At 51.7% G+C, this 16,079-nt stretch overlaps 1 protein-coding gene across 1 annotated transcript in view; it reads right to left on the reverse strand.

Moving 5' to 3' along the window:
- Positions 1–222: 222 nt before the first annotated feature.
- Positions 223–16,079, reverse strand: part of LCOR (ligand dependent nuclear receptor corepressor) — a 60,242-nt gene continuing 44,385 nt past the window's right edge. The window contains exon 6 of the mRNA XM_041415391.1: positions 223–11,171. Within this exon, the coding sequence (XP_041271325.1) occupies positions 6,686–11,171 (4,486 nt within the window). The 3' untranslated portion in view covers positions 223–6,685. The remainder of the gene's footprint in view (positions 11,172–16,079) is intronic.

Genomic DNA, 16,079 nt, shown 5'->3' on the forward strand with positions numbered 1-16,079 from the left:
CCAGGACCACCAAGAGGTTGCACTGTTGGTGCCACAAACATAAGTCTGCCACAGCTCAGGCACTGGTATGGGAGCACTGAAACCACACACAGGCATTTATATCCTGCTCCATAGGGAGGGGGGGCAGTTGGAGGGTGCCAGCCTGCGGTGCTCTACCTCGTGCACTCACTCACCTTCAGTCTTCCCCACTTATCACACTTATCAAACAAACATTGATATCAAAGAAACGTTTAATAAGCTGCAATAAAATACGGACCTTTAGAAAGCTCATAGGGTGAATACTGACAGTGAGGAAGAAAAGAAAACAAGGTGGTGGGAATCCTTGAGGAGTTCAGATCTGAGTCAGGGACCTTTTACCTGGAACAAGAACACAACTTTTTTCATAGGCTAGGATGAAATAAAAGACAGGAGCACAGAGTTCACAAAATGTCAACATTTAGAGAATCGATACATATTCAAAGTTCAAATGACCCAGCTCTTATAGCTATACATATTGATTTAAAGCAACTTAATATAATTTTATTTTCTTTCTTTTTTTTATATATACACTTTCAAAGGTTTGTCAGGTGAGGTATGTAAACATTATCTAATGGAAACTCCTCTCCACATTTCCAACCGAGAATTCACAGCAGACAGTTCATTTTCCCAACTTGTGGCGCAGTACTTCCCACTCCCTACACCAACTGGGAATGCCATCCCAAGCCACGGCTCTCCCAGGTGCAGTCACCAGCTCCTCCTTCCCACTGCTGGTCTGTACAGTTCACATTGCTTGGGCTCAAACATACAGTACCGGACAGGAGGAATTTCAGCTCAGTGTCTAAAATTCATATAGAAACAAACAGAGAAACAAAACTCTCCCAGGGAAGCAGACACAGATGAAGGAAAAACATTTACCATCAGGGTGGAGATATTCAAATATTCAAATGTTTTACATCCTAAGAAAAAAAATTACTGTGTGTTTCCTTTTTTCCTTTTTTTTTTTTGTTTGTCTTTTTTTACACACCTGTTCCAAGGGTGAAGGAAGTGTGGGACTGGTGAAGGGTCCTGCAGGGCTGGAACCCAGCAGCACCCCTCACTCCATCCTCCAAAGTCAGAGACCCATCATCATAAAAGCAGATCCTGCTGATACTGCCCCACACAGACAGCTGGACTGGAAGGTCAGAGCCAGCCACACTTCCAGGCAAAAGGGGGTTAACAAAGAAAAAAAAACCTAAACCCACTTAAGCAAAAATTACCAAATGACCTCAAAGCTCCTAGAAGGAGAATTAAAATTACAGAATGATTAGCAAATGAGCAAATGACCTTCTGGAGCCAGCCCTAGGACTAGCAGCGACAGCGGTGAGCTCCCTTGGGTCACCCGTACCCACAAAGGCAATAATTCACTAGTGGGAGTGTGCTACCAGCAACTACCTACCCTGCCCCGGTGGTTTTGGGGGGTTCCTTGGGGGTGACAGCATCCCCCACTTTCTGCATCCCTGGGGACACCTCCTTGAGTACCTCCAGGTCAAGAGACCCCCCCAAGCCACGCTAGACTGAGCGGGAGCAGGGTTATTCCCACCTGGCCCTGAGCCCCGAGAGCCCCTGCCATCACAGCAGACATTATTACTACAAATCTTATTGCTTGCAGTGCCCCCTGTCCTGGGGAACAGCCATCCTGGCCGGCCATGGGAGCTCACAGCCTCCCTGGGGACCGTGGCCATCAACCAGGCCTGACATCATCAAAACGAGATGAAGAGAGTTAATGCTTCAGCTCTGACGTGACAAAAAATCCAAACTGAACACCACCATCACCACCCCCCACCCTGCCCCATCCCATCCCATCCCATCCCATCCCCGCACGCATCGCCAGCCCTTTGGTTGCGGCACGCTGGGCAATACAGCCCCACCCACCGACACACCAGTCAACGAGAACCTGTGGAAAGCCCATGAAATAAATATTTAAAAAACCTATTTACAATATTAGATCTGTGAGCATGAAGTGAGAGAAAAATGCTTTTTCCTGCCCCAAAAAGCTTAAAAAGTAGGTTAGCATCCTGCTGCCTAGCACAACACTATCTTACATGGCACCTACACATAATATATATTCACATTTCATTTTAAAATTAGGTACTCTTACAAACAGACTTAGAAAACATTGGCTAGCAATACAGCCCGTGGGACCGCCTGGCCTCCAGACCCATGTCACAAATGCTGGCCGGCTGCATCCCAGCTCCTTCGGCTGCCCCAAAGCTGCCAACGTGCCCTGAATCAAAACCGCCAGCCGCCCTCTGCTGCCCTTCGGGGAGAAGGTGGAAGTGCTCGTGAGAGAGAGGGCTTGTCTGCGGGGAGGGGAGCAGGGAGGATGGGGACTGTGATTTCTGCTAAGCCTAAGGGTGAGCTTAATACAAACAAGAACTCCTGAGAACATCTTAGAACAGATGGATTCATTTCACAACCACCAAGCTGAAGGATGGGCCAAATGGATGCTACAACACACGGGGTGGGGAGGGGGAACACACGTGACATGGGGACATCATAGCCTTGTGGTTTGCTCAAAAAACCTACTGCTACAAGAAAATCTCCAGTGGCATTCCCTGTCAAGGAGGAGCCTATCCCTGTCTTGCTCCTTGGCTGTCCAGGCATACAGCCCAAGGATGCAGACCCAAGTACACCTTGGCTGGGGCTCAGCCCTCTTCCCCCGGCATGACTGCTGATGGTGGAAAGGTGAGAGCCCAACCTGGTCACCCACACCTCCATGCTGCCCCAGGCACTACCTGTACCCATGGAAGGTTGGGAATCACAGCTTTCTCAGTCACCTTCAACTGGGAATGCACTTGTTAGGCTGAAAGTTTATGAGCTGGAGAGAAAAAGTGTGCATCAGCAAATCTTAAAAACAGGGCACCAGTATAACTGATTGCATGTCCATTTCCTGGGAGGTTACCAGGAGCTGGCAGAGCTTTTGGAAACATCAGCATTTCCAGAGGGGCCACAAGACCAGCTGGGACATGGGCTGGGCTGCAGCTTTGCTCATCTGCACACCAGCAAAAAGTGGTGTGGGCACACAGCCAGCCCGCTCAGTCCAGCCCTGCATGGCACCCCAGCACTGAAGGGACAGGGGTGAAGAGAGCAGCAGGAACAATTTCATCCTGCTCTCACAGCTCATGGACCTTGATGAGCAATGCAGCAGAAAGTCTGTCAGAAACATCAGCACCGACTGGTCAGCTCTTCAGAGAAGTTTTGCTGCAAATCTGCCTCCCTGACTGGCTGGCAAGTGACTACAGAAACCCCACTGCACAGAGTGAACAGTGGCAAACAGGACCTTGCCAGGGATGAGTAAGTGATGAATATAAATATGTGCACACCTTGGGTACATACCACACACCCTGTCAGCAGGGAAACCCATTCCAGGGCTGGCCTTGCTTAACAAGATACTAACAGCTACGGGTAGGAGGAGCCATCCTGGGCTCCAATGCTCTTGCTACAGAACCAACATAAGTTTTGACTCTGAGCTCGGCAAACGCAGCTCCTCCCAGTGGTTAATTAAGATGGACGGATTCTGAAAATGTGAAGCGTGAAGACCCAGAGCTGCTGATGACAACAGAGAGAGAAAAATGAGAGGGGGGGCTGGCAGTAGAGGGACAGTGAGGACATCTGTGGAGGTGCAGAGCTAAGAGGATGCTGCTCCTCGTTCATGGACCAGGGTGCATGATGGAGACTAGTTTCAATAAGATGAGAAAGTGGCCAGCAAGAAAAGCCAAAGTAACAGAAAGAGATCTGCTTTGTGGGTTGTAGCACTTGAAATCCAGAGCTGAAGAAGTAGAGCAGGGAGCTGTGGGGTAGCCCAGGGGAACAGGAGCGCAATGAGGCTGTGGATCTGAGGATGGCACTGTGGTAGTGCCAGTGGGCAACTCTGTGCCTGTAGCACACGGAAACACACTCCATGTCCATGTGGAATAAGGTACTAAATCATGCTGCTTATTTTCTTCCATTCATTAAGCTCATCTGCAGCTCCCTGTGCATCCCTTGCTTGATGTAAGAGCCACATTTATTGGTAACAGACTGCTCTGAAGCAGGGGCTGTGCCTCAGCAGCACACGTCACCACTGCCTGTCAGGGACACTGCCGGGAAGCTCAGCGTTCTGATCCCACCACTGCCTAAGCCAAGCAGTGCACACTGAGCTGGGACAGATGCCCAGAAGCTGCTCCACTCCAGCACCAATGACACCTGCTGTCCCCCAATCTTGCCATGCTCCAGCCAATCTGTGCTGGTGAAGCCCCAGGGTGCACAAAGGCATCCAGGACACTGGAACAGCAGCACCCCATCTAGAAAGACTCTTTCCACTTGCTTTGTATAGGTTTTTTTTCCTAATGAGATTCCTGCTCCCAAAGCACAGAAGGCAGGCCTGCATTTACCATTTATCAGCAGCTAAAAAATGAGAGAAGAGAGAGGGAAAGCCTCAAGGAGGTGCTTGGTGACCAGTGCAGGCGCTTCAGGAGTGAAGGTGAAGGACGGGGAGAGGGGATTTGCTGCAGGGGAATGGCACGAGCAGCAAAGGTAAGAGGTGTGCTCACACCTACACCTGGCCCGAGGAAGGAGAGGAAATCTGGGCCCATGTGGCTGGGCCCCAGCCAGAGACCAGAGAAGGACCATAAGTAAGGATGGAGAAGCAAGAGGGAAAGACACCCTGCAAAAGAGGTACAGATCAGTCACTTAACTGCCATCAGTGCCCTCCTGCCTTACACCTCTCTTGAAACGCTTTTAAATCTTTTCTGATGGAATGTTTGACATATTTAATGCATGCAGTAAAAATTAAAGTAATAGATAACTTCATATTAATCTGTACAGGGACTGACAGGCTAGATTTAATCACTTCCTACCTGTTCAGAGAGTTAACTTACTCTAGCACAATTCAAAGGAAAGGCAAAGGATTTTTTTTTTTAATCAGCCATTTCACAGTAAGAGAAAAATGTGCCGCAGCATTGTGAGTGTCAATGCTTGGGAAAGGGAGTACCTCCAAGAGAGCCAGAGGTGTTCTGTGAAGGGAGTGCAAATCAAACACCTGGTTTCATCCTCTGTACTAAAGGAGTACAATGAAAGATTTTAACACAATTATCTGCCTTTCACCTCCCGCCCCCAGGCTTTGAGATCTGGGGTTCAATGCCAACTATGAAAAGCAGTTCCCTTTGCAGCCAATCCTTTTCCAGCATCTGCTCCAAGGGCCAGCATCTCTTGAATTCATGGGCTGCATCAGAGCCTTGCTCTCATCAGGGACAAGCAGCTGAGCAAGGACCAACAAGGCAGCTGTTAAAGGTCTGGCAGCCTCAGGGTCCACACAGTGCCCTGACAGGCACTGCTGTTTTATGTCTGGAAGGAGACTGGCATTGGGATTCCTGCAAGCGGACTCTGCAATGGGAAAGTGAAGCCATGGGGATGCAATGGTTGAACAGGGACCTTACCCTGGCACAGACCACAGCCCTCCCCAGCTGCTGGTCATCTCTGCCCAGCAGAACCAGCACAGCCGCGCACTCTGTGCACTTCTAACAGGTTTTTCTAAGAAAACACAGGCACTATGACCCTGTTCTGTGGCACAAGCAAGGACAAACCTCCTGCACCTTGCTGGTAAAAGGCTGAAATGCAAATTATGGTAAAAAATTAACACAAGCCAATCCCTTATCCCAACCTTATTTCAACTGCAAATCCTGGCTTCAGAGAGCACTAGGCAAGATGTGCACAAAAGCACAAGGTGAGGGCCAGATTCCCTTCCTGCAGAGCACCAACATCAGGAACTCAAGCCCTTAAAAAGGGAAAGATTCAACCTTCAGCGAAGCATTGCAGAAAAGCTTTGCCATCAGAGACCACAGAAATCACCACAAGGACAAGGAAATAGGAGAAGGAAGTCTGTCCAAAAGCAGAGCATGGCAAGACCGGTTCATCCCTGAAGCCAGCAAGAAAAAAGACAGACACAGCCCAGCACGCCCAGCTGGCAGCAGTGGGTGTGGCAGCCTGGTACCCGGCGCCCCCAGGGCATCTCCTCATCCTGAGCGGGCCCTCCCCAGCCACGGGCTGTGCACTGAGGAGCAGGCAGCCATCAGCAGTACACACACCAGTGGCTACTTCACATTCTCATGCAGGTAACAGCCTGAGACACCAGCAACTGCTACCAGCGAACCGACAATGGACAGACTCGCCTTTCTCTCCCTTAGCGATGCAAAATGGTTTTGGTTTTCCTTTAAATGCCACTAAGAAGACAGACAGAAGGAGGACTGAAAGAAAGGGAAATGTTTGTGTGCACCCAAAGGCTGACAAAAGCTACTTCATGTGCACGAAGGTGGTTTTCTTTCTGCTACAGTACAAGTGCTTGTGCCTCAAGTATAAAACGCAAGCCTCCAAATCACACAGACGAGCTTCTTTTTATTTTTAAAGTGATAAATAAGGCACTGTACTTTTAACAAAAACTGCCTGGTTCTAAGTTTAAAAGAACCCAAGGAACGTTCAAACTGCAGAAACTTCCTTCTGAACAGCAGAGCCAGACAGACCTACCTCTTCTCTGTCCAAGACACATCTGCTGATGCCTAAAATCATGGGCATTTATCCTTTAACTGAGGATTTTTAAAGGCTTGCTACAGCTTATAAAAGCAGCTTTAGTTAATGCATGGTAAAGGGTTACTACTATACATCAGTTTTGTACATGGCTACCGGTTCTTTGCTATTTCGGGTCCAGTCGTGAGCGTTTGCTGTGCGAACAGTCCACTTTTGCCCTTAGCTTCCTCTTGCCCTGAGACACACTGTTCTCCTGCATCTTCTTCATGGACCTTGTCAAGGTCTTCCCACTGCTGTGCTTCTTGTTGGCCATCTTCTGTGACCGTGTGGAGGACTCCCCCAGTGGCTTCTGTTTTGGGGACTTGGAGAGCTCCTCGTGACTGGGAGGCAGCACGGCCCGTCTGCTCGTGTTCTCCTTGCCCTTCCGCATGGGGAGCCGCATCTTCTCCAGCTGCTTTTTCGGGACTCTCTTCTCTTTCAGAGACATTTTTCTGGCCAGTTTATTGCTCCTCTCCATGGCAGTCTGCTTTCGGGTGGCGGGAGATTTCACGCTGACCTCTGAATGCTTTATTTTACCAGCCTTCTTGGCAGGCAGCTTGTCCTTGGTGGAAGAGCTGGATCGCTCTTGGGTGCTCCCGCTCTCCTTCAGCATCTTCTTCTTCTTGCTGAGCTGGAGGTCGACTTTGGGCAAGGGGTCCTCTTGGGACCTGCTTTTCCCCTTCCGCCCCTTCCCCGTTCCATCCACTGAGGGAGATTTAGCAGGAAAGGCAGCTGCTTTGATCTGCAAGGCCAGCTTTGGAGACATCAGGGGGTTGATGCACACACTCTTCCGGCTCTGCTTGCTCTCCAGGGACAGATGGTCCCCTGGGCCATCACTCCGCTTCTCTGCCTTCACCACGCGCTGCTGGGCTCGCAGCTTGCCCCGAAGATTGGAGTACTTGCGCAGGATCCTGGTGCTGGCCTGCGTGGGCAGGCTGAGGGCAGGCTGGATGGTTTTGTCCTCACTCAGCTCCTTGGTGCTGGCAGCAGTGGGAGACGTCTGGCTGGGAGTGGTGGCTTCTTCAACCTCTGCTTTATCAGCATTCTCACGAATTTTGGCCCAAAGCTTTTGGTTCTTCAGGTTATTCCGAGCTGGGGTAGTGGCAGCGAACTTCTTGAGATGTTTTTTCAAACGTTCAGCTTGTAGTGAGCTGGGGTAGAGACTAGAGGAAGAATATTTCTGCATGGGGACTTTCATGGGGGGAATCTCCCCTGGGAGACGGGTGTTGAGTTTCTTCACAATCACTAGAGACCTGGTTTCAGTTGTTTCCAGAAACCACTGGCATATGTCAGACAGCTTAAAGGCCTTCATAAACAGCATCTGCACAGGAGAAAGCTTCTGCACTTCCAGTGAGCCTCTGCTTTTCCGTGTTCTTTTCTTGCTTTTCCAAATCTCTTTCAGTTTGTCGGCTCTGTTCTTTACCTTGGGGGTTGGCTGGACCTCCTTCTCCAGCTGAATCCAGCCCTTCTGGATTTTCATGTATTGAGTATTGAACTCGGCAATGAGCTCCTGGTTTTCCTCTTCAGCACACCACTCCATGAACTTTGGTTTGCTGTCAGCCATGTCTATATCCTCTAGTGTTGGGCAGTCATCATTCCCTGAACTGTGTTCATCCCTCAGTTTGGGGATTGCTTGCATAGACTCCTTCCCTGGTGTGTTCTTTTTTGCACTGTCTACAGGTGAGGGTGCATGTCGTAAGTTATAAAACTGCAGAGCAACCTTTTTATGCTTTGCAGTTTTTGCTGGAAGATGCTTGCTTCCACCTCTGCTGCTGGGACACAGAGGCAAATTGGTCACCAGCTCATAGTTCACTGGCTTGCCCAGATCCCTGACACTGTCAGAGCTCTCTTTGTCCTTTGCACTAGCATTGACTGGTTTCACATCCACTTGCTCAGCATCATTTGCAGGAACACTGTTCTCTGGAGGGAGGGTAATATTTTTCTTCTCAGAATCAGCCTGGACGCTGATTTCCAGCATCTCACACTGTTGACTTTGGCTGCTGTCAGTAGAGGAGTCATCTTTAGAGGAATTTTCTCCCTCTGCAGCAGTCTCTTTTGCTAAGATGCTTTTATAGGTTTGTCTGGTAGTGACACCATTCTCCTCGCCTGGCTGCTGCCCAGTGATGCTCTCTGGAGCCTGGCCAATGCCTGGCTCTTCGCTGGTTTTGAGCAGCACATTGGGGAAGCAGTCATCGGGGAAGTGCATGGATGCTGCCTCATCCAGCTGCACTTCTCTCTTGAACCGCTTAGCACCAGGGCTCTTGGAGAGTTTGATCTGAAGGCAAGTAAGCTGCCCAGAGCTGGAAGAACCAGAGTCCTCAGCACTGCCCTCAGCAGGTGATGGGGATCGTTGGCTTCGGAGACACCGGTCCGATGCCACTAGTGCTCTCCTGCCTTTCTTCCGCTTCTTGTCTAGACTGTCTTTGGAAGAGACAGAGTCTGAACTGTTTGGGTCGGGTGGCATTTCCCCTTCAGTGGGCTCTTTTTCACCAGCTGAGCTGTTATTCTGCATTGCCTCTACTTCCAAGATTTTGGGGAGGGGTGTGCTGATGAGCACAGCATCCTCTTGCTCAAGAGGGCTGTCACCCATGACCGATGATTCGGCTTCTGGTTGAGCATCTATGCTTTTGTTCACATCCCCACACTGCAAAGTGGCAGGGGGCCCCAGGGGGCTCTTCCCATCCGTGGTGGCAGGGGGCTCATCAGGAGTCTGCGAGCATGGAGAGCATGTGGAAGGCTCTGCCAGACACTGCCCACAGAGCTCAGCATCCCCTGAACCTGGAAGCTGGGCAGGATCACAGGGCAGAGGTGTTGTGTCTGTAGCAGCAGAGGGCTGTGAGGAGGACTTTGGCTCTGGACTGGCAGGGAGGTCTGGAATAGTTTGTATGTCAGAGCCTGGACAACCTTCCTCCTCACCGTGTGCTTTTGAGACTGAAGAGGCAACAATATCAGCAGCCTGCCTGCTGCTGCTGCCATCCCCAGAGGAGCCCAGGCTACTGCCAGCCTCCCAGGTGACAGTGCCTCCCACTGTGGCACTGAGGGGAGGCGACTCCCCTCCTTCAGCAGGAGGGGAGCCAGGTGGCGGTGAGCTGGCCAAGCTGTCCTCTTTCTGGGGGCTGGGTGGAGCAGAGAGGGAGAAGAATGGCATGGCCGCAGCAGCTTCCCTTGACCGTAGTGCTCGGGTATCCCGGAGCTGCACGGAGCCCAGCTCAGCTCTCTCTTTCGTTTCTCGGCTCGCTGGTGCCACTTTAGCCAGGAGCCTCAGGGAAACCCTTTTCTCACCCTCCCGTCCTGCCCCTGCAGACCCCTCCACCGAGAGCACCAGGGGTGGCTTTGCACTTACGAGGGTCTCTGTTCGCAGTGCCGGGCTGCTCGCCCTCTCCTCCGCCCGGGAGCCCTTAACCAGCGTGCGGACGGTGGGGAGCTCGCAGCACTCCCCATTGAAGTAATAGCCGCGGGTGCTCTTCCTCGCCGTCCTGCGGGACACCAGCCGCTGGGCCTCGAAATGGCACTCGGTGATGGGCTGGCTGATGTACACCACATCGCACTGGTTGTCATAGTCATTGATCCTCAGCCCCGATGCCTTCTTGCTCTTCCGAGAGGATCTGAGGGAGGCTGCCTTGGCGCGGGGGTGCCCGCCGGGGGGCCGGTGGGCGGCTGGCACGGCGCCAGTGGGCAGCCAGCCCTCTTTGGACTTGTCGAGCGTGCCCTTGTCGGGTGGGTGCAGCTGGCAGCCTGCCTTGCCCTTGGCCATGGCATGCAGGTGGTTTTCTTGCTTTGGTCTCACATCTTGTTCTTTTGCATCTAAGTCCTGGTGCAAAGATGATTTTGAGCTGCATTGCAAAGTGTTCTCTTTGTCGGCTCTGCGAGGGGGGGTCACTGCAAAGCCAGGATCCCAGGACTCCTCTGGGAGAGCCCTAAAAGAGCTCTTTTGGGACCCCAGACAGCTGTCTAAGCTGTCCTCGCTGCCATTCACATTTGCCACTTTGACTGAGATATAACCTTCCATGAGAGTCTTACCTGCTAGCTGCTCTTTATTATCCTCACAGTTCCTGATACCGGCTTCTTGTTCATGTCCAGCAGCTTGCTGCCCTTCCAGGCTCTTTGTGGCATGATGTAAATTCAAGGAGGAAGAGTTCAACGTGCTGAGGTATGCTTGGGTGGGGCTATCCTTTGGACTAGCAGAGCGAAGCCTGGTGATGGGGAGCTCGCAGAAGTCCCTCCTCAAAGCAGGACTGGAGTTCTCTGCTCTGTCCACAGACTTCAGTTCCACTGGCTGCTTCAGGGCTTGTCCCGTAGCATGCAGGGGGCCATCAGCCCCTGACTGTCCTAGGTCCAATGTAGAAGGGAGCTTAGATTCAGTACAAGTAGCACCCTTATCCTGATTTTCAGTGCTTCGCTGGCTACAACCAGAGCCACAAGTAGAGGCCTCCATGCTCTCAGATTCAGATAACTGCTGGCCGTCAGAGTCTGGTTGTACTTCAGTGTATATGTCGTTTAGCACACGAATGAACTGCTTCTGGTGATGTGTACACAGTCTGACCATAAATTTTTCCAGTGGAGACTTCGGCTGATTGTTAGAGTCTATTGCTATTGTCTCTGCTGGATCCTCACTAGAGAGACAAAGAGAGAAGCAGTCAGTAATATGTCCTAGGGAATATTAGTTTATGCTGCAAAACCAGAATAACCCCTCTCCTCCCAGTCAGGCACACCACTTGCCTGACCTCCAGGTGAGATCAAGCATTCTGTTTTTCTGGGGCTGGCAGGTGTTCCTTCAGTCCCAGCATGCACACTTACATGTGCACACTGCTGGCAGGACACAGACTGCACTTTTGTTTGTCTGCCACTGCCAGAGCACTCATAATTACATCTCTGCCTAGGACATTCCAGTGTGTAGGCACCATGTCACCATGTTCAAAGCAAACCGAAAAAGAATCAGACTTAGTATCTGCATGGCACCTGGTGTGGAAGGCCCAGCATTTCTAGGATGGCTGCATACCTCTGCTCCCTCACTCTGCACTGCCAAGCTGGGTGGGAGCAGAGTAGCATCCCAGCTGGGCATCCAGAGGCCAGGGATCTTCAGTTAAACTTTAAGTCTTAAAATTCTGCTTACACCTCAGTAGCAGAAGATGGGTCTGGGGCCAAACTGAGCAGCTCTGAGCCTCTTCTGTAGTCAGCACAGAAATCCTGGTGAGCTCCCAGCCTGCAGGACATGCAAGCAGCAATGCACCCTGTGCGGTGTCCTGCCATTGGCACTGACCTTTGATTAGCTGCCACTTAATGAAGCGTTGCTGCAGCTGATGGGCTGTCAGCACACACTGGTTGTGCAGAAAAGTGGGCTTCTACAGCACAGGGTCACTGCCACAGCTAGCGCTCAAACCCAGGCCATTATCAGTTACCTGCTTGGCAGAGGCAATTAATTAGGACTTACTGGTGGAGAGGTTAGGGGATAATTAGCCAGTTGTTTGCATGAATGCATCATGAGTGCCATGCCAGGTGCTGTTATCGAGAAGGTATCTGTTCCCAACGGCAGCACAGGCAACTCCCACCCAGTCCTGACCACGCCGAGAGGGCCCCACATCTTGGCACCCACACTGCCTGACACAGGATCTTTTCCAGTAACCTAGGGTTGCTTTGCAGCAACACTTGCACTTTGCACCTCCTGGCCTTGTACTGGAGGAACGAAAGTCCTTTCTCCCCCTACAGCCTTTCTCTGCCTGCCCCCTCCACCAGCATCAGACACAGACCTCACTCACTCAGCTGGGTCAAGGGGGGGCAACGCTTATCAAAGAGTTCAGGGACAGGGTGGAGAAAAGCAGCTTCATCTGGAGTGGGTTTTCCCTCTCCATGCTGCCAGGCACAGGGCTCAACAGGTGAATGAGGAGGAAGAGCTCCAGTTTGGAGGAGCCATCAGCAGAGAAACGGAGAAGGGAAAGCCAGTGGCCAGAGCCAGCCGCTCTCAGTGGCATCAGGCACACCGGAGCCTACCCTGGGCCGCCCTCACCTGCTCCTTACCTACTGCTCGCTGGCTGCTTTCTTTGAACTGACACGCACCAGGGAGGCACCTCCAGTGCCCTGATTCCCAGGGCTGGTGGGCAGGAAGAGACACCTGGGCCACTTCAGGCTCTGGGCTGACCAGGTCTCTCTTTGCCCAGAAGTGCCAGGCTGCAGCCAAGCCTGCCCTGAGCAGCCTTGCTTTCCTGTTTGCCCAGGCACAACGTGCTTTACACGTAATGAGCCTTTGCCTCTCAAGCCGGGACTTTCAGTTTCCTTAAAGGCTTCTTAGGCAGGGTTTTCCTGAAACCACCTGGAAAGGCTGAGCCAGCTCAGCTTGCCGAATGGGTCCCAACACCTCCAGAACATACTCCCGGGCTTAGCAATAAACAACGTACCTGGAGACTGCTTTACTACACCCAGGTGAGAAAAACGCCCTCCAGCAATCGTCTGAACTGGTCCTACCTGGCGCTGCGATGGCTTTCAATTTGGAACGCCTGGGCTTAGTTTAAATAAAAATACTCAGGTACAACCTGGCCCCTCTCCAGAGCCCTGTATGGGAAGGGTTATGTCAGCCAGGATCTCTTACACGGCCCAGCTCCTCCCCTCGCTCTGCTGAATAACAAAAGGGGATAAAAAAACCTTTCAACCCCCTGGGCTTGAAGCAGGGGGCTTTTTGAAGAGGCAGAGCTCAGCGTAATCTTTTTTCCACCTTTGCAAAGAGGGCGGTGACTCCTCTTACCTACTCACAAGCTCAGCTCGGAAGAGAAGCAGCCATCTTCCCCAGGGAAGACTGAATTTCTACCGACAGCAGCAGAGGTGGGGTCCTGCCCTGGCCCCCCCACTGCCATGCTGCCTGTGGGAAGGGGTTGTGGTGGCAAAACAGCCACATCACTCCTTGCTGGGGCACCTTCGGGTGCTGCGCTCCATGGCTGCGAAGGAAGAATCCATGGCATCGGCAAAGCGATTGCCCGGGTGGGTGGCAAGAAAGGAAAGGAAAGACTGGGTGATGCCTGATGAGGAGGAGGAGGCTGCAAACCTGTGTGGAGAGCCCCTGGTCTGGGAGAAGGGACCAGAATGGCTGGGCACTGTCCTTTCCTGCCTTGCAGCCGTGATGCCGAGCACAGCCAGCTGCAGGTCACGCCTGCTTTGCAGAGATGTGTGGGATGGGAAAGGCTCATGTCCTGCTTGTATGGCAGAGGGGCTTGGCTCCCTGATCCTGAAGGTTCCAGCAGCATTTCTGCCTTGCCTTTCACCTAGTTTCTTCCTCTGAAGTGTGACTGAGGCCTTTGTGCTCATTGTCACCTCATTTGCCCTACTGTACTCCAAGGAGACAATCACAGATACACAGAGCTTGTCAAGCTATAAATTTAAAAAACAGATAAATATTTTTCCTGCTTGATAAAGGAAATAAATCCATTAAGTTTTGATGCCCTTTCTACTTAGAAGACCCATCTCGCACTCAGTGACACAGCTGACCTGGCACATTGTATTCAGGTGTCATGTCACCTCAGCTCAAAGACAGGCTGCAACTTCTCACCTTGAGCTCATCTGCTCCTTCTCCAGTCCATCCCTGTTTGGGTACTGCAGGCAGCATCACCTTATTCTGGGTGTCTAAGGATAACCTTTGGGCAGAGTTTTCACTGCCACCTGCAGTGAAAAGGTTCTGAGGGTGGCTAGGTCCCAGCTCTGTCCTTCCTGTCCCTGTGTCCCAAGGGTGCTGAGCTGCAGCCTGTGCCTCTCCATCCCCAGATCTCCCAGACACACAGAGTTCTGTGCTCCCTGGGACCTGCTAATCTGTGTGCCTTGGTACCTATCCAGCATTTCCCACTATTCCTGTCTGTTCTGGCTATCACTAATAAGTAAAACATGCCCATGGGCATTCTCTTTTGAGGCAGCTGATGGATGCAGGATTGCCCACATGCTCCCTACTTAAGGCAGTTTTGGAGAAGAGCTTGTTTCTGCTCACATGTAAGAGTAGAGTTATATCAAGTGCCCCACATTTTTAAGCAGAGTTGCTTATGGACAGTACAAACTGCTGCAGAGAAACTATTTTTTTAATGTGGCTTATCAGAATAGAGAAGAGGTGAGGTGACTGCAGAGCTGAAGTGTCTTTCCAGGGCAAGATGCCGGGAGCAAACATGTTCCTCAGCCTGGCAAAAGCACAATGGGAGCTGAAGACTGACTGGTAAACACAGAGCATGGGAACTGGGAACATGGTTTTGAACAGGAGGAAAAATTACTCTTAGGAGGCAGCCAGTCCTGCCTCTGAAGAGAGAGGCAGGCATAGTCCTGCTTTTTGGGAGATACAGGCCAGCCCCACAGAAGCTGCTGGACTGGAAAGACAAGCAAGGGAGCCCAGGGCTGCCCATCCCACCTACAGCCTTCTCCTTGGTGCCTGTACTCACCCCTTCCCACAAGGCTTGGCCCAGGGTTCTCCTAGGTTTGGGTGTGCATGAGGAATGAGCCATCTCTCTCAAGGGCTGGAAAAGCCACAAGCCAAAAGGAGATTCACAAGTGGGAGACAATCTGGGGTCCCTCTATGCCTGTAGGTGCAGTCATAAACCTGTATGGGGTCTCCAGAAGGACTGACTGCAATGGGAGAGACAGCCCACCTGTCAGTGAGCTTTCCTGCAGAGCCTGGGATTTGGCAGGTCTGCCCTTTCTGCCCACCAGCCTCGAATGCTGCCTTCCCAAGGCTGCAGCTGCTGGATCTCCTCTGTTCCTGTGCCTCAACTCCCTCCTTCCAGCCCCACTGCACACATTACCTTGGGACAGCAGAAGACAACCCCAGTGTCCCAAGTGAATTCTATCACTCACTACCTCCCAGCCCTTCTGGATTTCCTGGGGCAGCCCTGTTCTCTTCCCCTTCCCTGCCTGCCACAGAAGGTGTCAGAGGCATCAAGGGGCAGGAGCTGTCAGAGGCACAAGCGGAGCTGTTGCTACGCAACCCCGGCGGTGCAGCAATTAATGCTGGGGAAAACGTGCTGCGCTCTGAAGCTATTTGCATAGCTGCGTGCTGCAATACATTTGTTTGCATTGTGCCTCCACTGTTTAGTGGAGTTTAAAGTCAACCCTCCCCCAGCTCTTGCTGGAGGGGACCTGGGGCTTCCAACAAAGGCCACGCGGTTGGGGATGAAGGGGCTGGGGGAAGGCAGAGGTTTGTCAGTCCGTAACACCTACAGGCTGCACAGATGAGGGTTTACAGCATGGAGAGGAAGGGCCAAGTTATCTGTGTTTCTCCCTGCACAGCCTGAGGAGCTTTTCCCAGCTCCTGCAGTGCCCCCAGCCCACTGGTGAGATTGCCATATCTCTTCCTTCCTGTTGTACGAGGGTGATGCTGTGCTTGCTCTGCTTGTGAATGCCATAAAGTTTTAGGGGCAGCCCAGCCCCTAAATATACTATATATAGAAGTATATAGAATATACTTCTATAGTGTATTTGGGCAGTGAGCAAATGGAGAAGAAAGAATGGGAGAAAGAAATCAGCTGGTTCATACCAGCCTACCTGGGAAGCCAGTCTCTGAA

The sequence above is a fragment of the Onychostruthus taczanowskii genome, unplaced genomic scaffold (genome assembly GCF_017590055.1).
Source record: "Onychostruthus taczanowskii isolate IOZ18803 unplaced genomic scaffold, ASM1759005v1 scaffold5, whole genome shotgun sequence".
Lineage (NCBI taxonomy): Eukaryota > Metazoa > Chordata > Aves > Passeriformes > Passeridae > Onychostruthus > Onychostruthus taczanowskii.